The 7,507-nt window shown below is 34.6% G+C and overlaps 1 protein-coding gene across 1 annotated transcript in view; it reads left to right on the top strand.

The window, feature by feature from the left end:
- Window positions 1-7,507, top strand: part of LOC106869388 (fatty acyl-CoA reductase 1) — a 422,225-nt gene that overhangs the window by 402,833 nt on the left and 11,885 nt on the right. Inside the window, exon 6 of the mRNA XM_052969410.1 lies at window positions 950-1,079. Within this exon, the coding sequence (XP_052825370.1) occupies window positions 950-1,079 (130 nt within the window). The remainder of the gene's footprint in view (window positions 1-949; window positions 1,080-7,507) is intronic.

The raw sequence follows: 7,507 nt of genomic DNA, 5'->3' as shown, positions 1-7,507 counted from the left end.
CTTTTTTCCACATTAAATTCCTGTATATAAACCTTATCTCAACTATCTGGAAGTTATTTGTTGAAAATTTCATTAAAAAATATCTATTCTTCTGAAAGCTATGAAGAAACAAATTCCTCTCCCAAAGAGAAAGTTTTTCACAACAAATTCCAATATGATTGTAATCTACACCATCCGAAATGTAGTTGTAGAAACTTTCATTTATAAATATCCATTTTGCAGAAAGTTATGAGAAAACAAATTCAGAGGACACACTTCTGTTGTTACACCCTAAATTTACTGGGGGAGTGAGTACTATTAGATGATATAAAGGGAGATTTCATGTAATATACCAGAAAAATTACTCAACTATACAAGAAAAATTATGCAACTAACAGAAAACAGCCCAGAAGGCAACCTTTCTGCTAGTAATAGTAATGAATATGTTGTATATAATGCTTAGGTTCATTATGACTCATTGGGAAAGGGTAAAAGAGAGGGCAGAAAGCAGTAATAAGTCGAGAAAGATAGCAATGGTTCCTAAAGTACATGCATAGTACACAGGATAAAACACCAGACATCATCACTTTAACTATTTTAATGTCTACTTTTCTGTGATGGATAGGTTCATAATGGCATATTTTTGTGTGTACCATTCATTTCATTACAGCTTTGACTTATCTATAACACTCTACAGCTAAGATCTGATCTCACCATCTTTTCTCTTGTCTTCTTTGATTTGCCTCTATCCAGTAGCACATCTAACCATCTTTTGATGTAACGAATGAGACTTGAATGGTGAGAGGAGTCAAATATCATGTTGATAGTGCTAAACACTGAAAAATAAAACTTTGGGAACCAGAACATTCTGATCTCTGGAATACATAACTAATGTATCAGTTAAGACTTTTTGAATATTTGTTGACAATTTCATAAATATTCTAATTTGTTTTTCTTCATTTCTCTGTAGAATGGTAAAAATTTACAACCGGCTGCACCGAACATTGGGCATACTGACATATTTTACCTGTCAGTCCTGGGAATGGACATTCAATAATCCAGATATGTTGAAGAACCAGCTCTCTTCAGAAGATAGAAAAGTATGTCAGAACTGTTTTATTGATATTTTATGTTATATATTCTGTTAATTAGTTAATTAGAAGAAGTATTTTTTTTAGTTTCTTTTTAACTCTAATGTGTTCTGAGAGCTTTCTAAATAACTAGTAGCACTTCTATGATTATGGCCACAATATTAGTTTATGTATTGTGATATATTCTAATAAGTTTGTTTCATTTTCATCAGTTAATATTGTTGATAGTGTAGCTGTATAAACACTGTAGTGTTCTCTTTATAAATGATATATGATTAACATATACATGTTTTTTTAGTTTTACTTGTTTCAGTCATTGGACTAAGGCCACACTAGGGCACTATCTTGAAGGGTTTAGTAGAACAAATTGACCCCATTTTAAGCTTGCTATCAGTCTCTCTTTGCTGAACCACTAAGTTACAGGGATATAGACAAACTGATACCCCCACACACAAAGGTGACTTCCACCATGCCATATATATATATATATATATATATATATATATATAGTATATTATTTTATGTGTATTAATATTATCTCAGTTATTGAAACTTTCGATAATTTGAATACGTTAATAGTTACCAGGGGTAGCAAAATTACACTAAAAAACAAGATATCCCAGCCGATTTACAGGTTGATATACCGAGTTAACGTGCAGCAGAAATATAACAAAAGCTGTTACTCAGAGTTTCACGTTCCTGATCGTCAGACAGTTTTGTTAAAATGGAACAGAAATAACGATATAATCAAAACTAGTTAAAGGATACACCTTCAAATATGGATTCGTGTCATTGGTCCTTTCAATTAACGGTCTTAAGCATGCAATGAACAAAATAAATGAATTCAATATAAATTCATCCTTTTGTAAAATCGAAGAAAACCTTAAATCAAAAAGTGGATTCAAAATACATATTGTAAATAATTATATAGGAAATATAAATCAATTAATACACTAAAATTAAAATTAAAATTTTCACGCTGCATTACATAAATATTTTACAACAGTATATACCCATACTAGATCAACTATAATCTATGGCCAACCATTGTATTCTTTCTTGTCTTGAGGTTCACGGCCAAACGGCTGGGTGGATTTGCGTGAAAAATGGCACGCATGTGGAGACGGGTGCATAGATTGGAATGCGCTTTCTATTTTTTCCTAGCCCCCATACTTACAGAGAAAATCAATTAAAACAACTCGCGTGCGTGTGTGTATGTGAGTGTGTGTCACTGAAGCCATTCATACATATATACATATAATCACACATTCTGTCTTTCACACCGCATCAAACACACACACGCACATCAATTCTTTTGTCTCATGCAACTTCAAAAGAACTTCACTGATACAATTTGACTCGAGAGATAAATGCAAACCACACGTCTAATACAATAGCGCTCAGCCACATAGGTACGTGTCTATTTCTTCTTTAAAAGAAAATAATTTTCGCAAAAAAGTATTATGTGAATTTCCTTTCAAATAAACTTCTTCACTGTGTTGGATTGTTATTGTTGTTTAACCATAGGTCAGCCCAGAGGTCTGAATTTCTTTTCTATTTACAGATTTGCATTTCAAACATTCAACATAATCTTTTCCATACATCAACTATCGTAAAAAATCTCGCATTAATACAGTAGGGTTTTTTGAGGGAGATTTGGCTGCTATTTCTACCAGGTCTATCTACCATGTAGAGGTCTGAGTACCGCTGTTGAATTTTGTATTTTATTTTAAATGATTTAAAGAATGAAGGACCTGTGTTGCACAGTGGTGCCAACAGATTGAACCTCTACATGGTCATCCGACCTGTTAGAAATAACAGCCAAATCTCTCCTTAATTAATTACATATCCGTGTCCATTTTTTCTTTAAAAGAAAATAATTTTCACAAAAAACAATTACGTGAATTACCTTTCAAATAAACTTCTTCACTGTGTTGGATTGTTATTGTTGTTTAACCATAGGTCAGCCCTGATCCTCTTCTATTCTGGTGTTATAAAGCTTTATATTCTATAATATCTATACTATGTTACATTCTGTATAAGTGTATACATGCATACATATACATCCATGTATGTATGTGCACAAGTATAAACATACACTCTTACTTACACATATACACAGATGCACACATACAAATACATATGCATGCCTACAATACAGACATCCACATAAAAACATATCTAGGTCCTGATGTATATACACAAACAACTTTTTAAAAATTGCTGAGTGTATAATAATAAAAATCGGATAAAAGACATGCAAAATGGAACACCTTATATCGAATTATCTATGTATACTGCACGGTTTCACTGCACAGTTGCAGTATTGAAAGAATGTGTGTGGCATACGAGAATGGAAGGAATCATGACAGGGTCTTTCATCTCTGGCCCCGGTTTGATAACCTACTTCAGGTATCATCTGAAGAGCAAGATGGGATTGGAGAAGAAGATCCTGCCACAGAGAGTATATGTGAAACGTTGGAAGGATGTGATGAGAAAGGTGGGTGTCAGTAACCCAGCTTAATGATTGATGAAGAAAGAAAACATAGTTGCTGGGCCTTACAGGCTGCTGGACATGCATTCAGAGTTTGTTTCATGCTTTTTATTTAAAAAAAAAGAGTATAGTTTAAAGTCTATTAAATTATATAAATTTATATCTAAATTTTTAAAGCTTCATTAGAACTCATATCAACCTTTTTGTAATTGTGTTGTCCTGTAATGTCTCATCTATGTAATGATTCCATAATCATAATAAAAAATCCAGCTAGCAAGGCCATGCCCTTTTCATCTGTGACACGTTGTTGTCTTCAGTTTGTTACCTGCGGTATGTGAGTTCATTTCCTGTTTTGTTTATTGTAAATTTATGTTATTTTGAAGTGAAATACTTTAATTGAAATTGAACTGTTGTCCTTTGAAAAACAGTAATTTTCACCCTGCGGGGTGGAGAAATTTCTGTTAATTTTATTGTGAACTGATTTTTACGAATATATTTTCTGGAAATTTTCTTGTCATTTGTGACAAGTGTGAAGCAATGAAGTAATGGAGACCCAACCAGCTGTCAGCTATGCTGCAACAACAGGAAGGAGTTTGAATAACGACGTTTTACAAGTGAAAGAAGTGAAGTTCGACGAAGAGAGATTGAAAAAGTCTAATGAACTCATAGTTAAGGAAGGAAACAGCCTGAGACTGACTCTGCCAAAAGAAGTAATAGAGGAAACAGCTAAAAACTGTAGTGTATAGAATGCTTTCAAACTTAAGTAAAAGGGTGGAAATAGCGACTGTTGAAGCAATGGAAGAATGTCTTAAGAACATTAAACACCTAACAACATTCTACACCAGAGGCAAGAAGTATGGCACAGTGGAGGTACAGTTTGCAACCAAACAGGACGCAATAAAGTGCTCCACGGTGCCTTTGAGGTCGGAAGAGTGGACACTACTGCCAACCTACTGTGGCAAACATGCAGCGAGAGTTAGGATTGGCAGAGTGCCCCCAGAAAATGATGAAGTGTGGCTGGTGGCAGCCATCCTCTTCAACACAGAGGAGGAGACCAATGTGCTGAAGGTCATGAGGACAACAGAAGTAAACTGGTTTGGATATGGCCTCGAGGTGATGGTCCAAATCAGTTTACTGGACCTGTATAAAATTGCAGATGAAATTATGCTGCCAGAGGATGTTAAACTAAGAGTGGTAGTGGAAGGAAGACCTCCCATCTGCTACCACTGTGGAGTATGGGGACACATGAAAGCAAGGTGTCCCCAGAAACAAGAAGGAGAACAGGAGGAGGAGGAGGTGGAACAAGGAGTGGTAGCACAAAGCCAAGTAAGTGAAGAGATGGAAAATGTAGAAGGAAAATACTCAGTTGGAAAAAGAAAGAAGAAAAGAGATGAAAATGCATATTCATTACCAAAAAGCCTGCAAAAAAAAGAGAAAAAACAACATAGAGGAGATATAAATTGAAAGAACAGAAATAACAAAACAGAAAATTACAGAAGAAAAAACAAGTATGCAGAAAGGAAAGGAAGCAACAATAAAGAGTAAGAAAGAGATAGAAATGGTTAAGACACAAAAACCAGGAACATCAGGAGAGAATAGAGATGGAAACCGGGAAGGAGTACTGAAAGGAAAAAAATGTGAGGACGATAGAAATAGGGAAACAGATCACTAAAATGAAAAATGTAATCAGAGTAAAATTATCGGGGAATGAGGATAAACTAGGCAGTTTTGTTAGAGAGAGAGAAAGGAGAAAGATTAAAAGAATTATTTGGTGAACAAATTGTAATAGCAGAGTTGCTGGTTTGATGCGACAAACTACCACCAGTGGTGCCATTTGACAACATAATAGAGTACATAGTAAATTGAAAGTAAGTGAAATTTTTATAACTTACAATAATGTTTTTTTAAAAAAAATACACATTGTAAAGAAGAACAATGAACTGTTCGTGAATAATGTGTTACATAAACAGTTAAATGACACTGCCTGCGTGTGGGGCGCAGGTAAGACATTTCATTTTTCATTATATCATTATATTCATAATTTCATTTGATTTATGTTTTATGTACCTCACTGTATTGTGTTGTCTGTCTTTGTTCATCCCTTCTTTGTAAGAGCCAATGTGCTTGTAATAAAGAATAAAGCTAGCAGGACATGCTACTCCAAACTGATAATGAGCAATGATTCTGAAACTAGTCTCTGGATGCTGGCTTTGCTGGGTGGAGGTGCTTATCTCTACTTTGAAAACATAAGGACACAGGAAATGTGTCAAGTCCAACAGGAAACGGTGTTTCCTAGGGCTAAATAACAGTAGCATTGTTCCTTTTTAATGGGACTATCATATTAAGTTGACAACATATTATCACTTCATCCTTGACTTGCCTTGAACTCTACATCTTTCTCATCTGGATATTTTTCTTCAGGTCCTCAACACTTTCTCTTGAATGATTTCTTGATTAAGAGTAGCATTCTGACGATTCTGCCTATCAATCCAAATAGATAGAAGACTTTCCATTTCTTGAAAGATTTTGCCTTTTTTCTTGTTGATAACAGTGTTCTTCATCCCTGGGGCTTCAGATGTGATAAGTGTTAAAATCTTGCACAATCCTCGATACAGTTGTCCAACTCACGCCAAAAGATCGTGCAATCGCTACAACATTTTCACTTTTATCATGATGTTTTAACATTGCCAACTTATCCTCAACACTTTCACCAGGACTTTTTTGAGGAGGCAGGGGGGCAAAAATTAAAGTTACAAATGAATGTAAATGAGAGAATATAAACGATAAACAGATGTAAACAAATCTGAATTCAAGACAATCGCAGAAACCACGACAATGCCTAATGGTAGATATTGGAACTACCAGTGCAATATGAGCTCCAAAAGACAGATAAATAAGATTTCATGCTTTAGTGAACTAGGCTTCACTACTTTATGGTGTGTATTTTAACATTTAGTGTATTTTAATATGATTTTATATACTTTTATTCTTATTTATTGTAACATCATTTTGTGCTTTTAAGACTGATGTAAAGTCGAGTAAAATGACTTGACTTGATTTTTATTTTTCCATATATGTTTTCGAGAACCAGCATATCTTCAAGAACAACTTCAGTCAAAACAACTAAACACACACACACACACACATATACATATATATATATATATATATATATATATATATATATATATATATATCTATACACACAGACACACATATATTTACACATACATATATATACATACATACATACATACTTGGTCTGATGAATAAGTATCTGGATTGTTGCCATAGTAATGAAGTTAAAGCACACAGAGTAAAGCTACTTTGTAAAGACTGACCTTGAACTCTACTGTGCATGCTCACTAAGTTTTAATGCTCTAGCTCACTTCTGCTGTTTACAACAGTGCTTGGAAAGAAGGTGTGTAGCATGTGATCGTCGCATTGACCATGACAGAGAAAGTTGTCATGGCGATACCTGCTCAGAGGCTTACTTAAAGTTGTAGAAAGTGTATGGAGAGGAGTGTATGAGCCGCACACAACTGTATGAGTGGTTCAAACATTTCCAAGATAGCTGAAAAAATGTCGATACTGATGAATGTTCTAGGAAATCCACATCAGCAAAACTGAGAAAAACATCAGAGATGTGCATGCAGCTGTGAGGGTCATGAACAATGTCCTCCTAAAATTGGAGCGACATGCGTGCTAATTTGTGGACGTGCATAACCCACATCACGTACACACACACACAAACATCTTGTGTTTTATAGATATTGATACATACATACACACACACACACACACGAGGGGATGCTGAAAAGTTCCCCACTTGGGTAAAATAAAATATAGGAGGATCATTTAATTATGATTTTATCCAACATGTTCCCCTTTTAGATTCACACAGTTATTGCAGCAGTCCTTCAGTTTCTCTAAGCTCTGTAAA

Source organism: Octopus bimaculoides, chromosome 7 (genome assembly GCF_001194135.2).
Source record: "Octopus bimaculoides isolate UCB-OBI-ISO-001 chromosome 7, ASM119413v2, whole genome shotgun sequence".
Taxonomy (NCBI): domain Eukaryota; kingdom Metazoa; phylum Mollusca; class Cephalopoda; order Octopoda; family Octopodidae; genus Octopus; species Octopus bimaculoides.
Note: the sequence above shows the minus strand (reverse complement) of the source record. Positions and strands in the feature narration are given on the sequence as shown.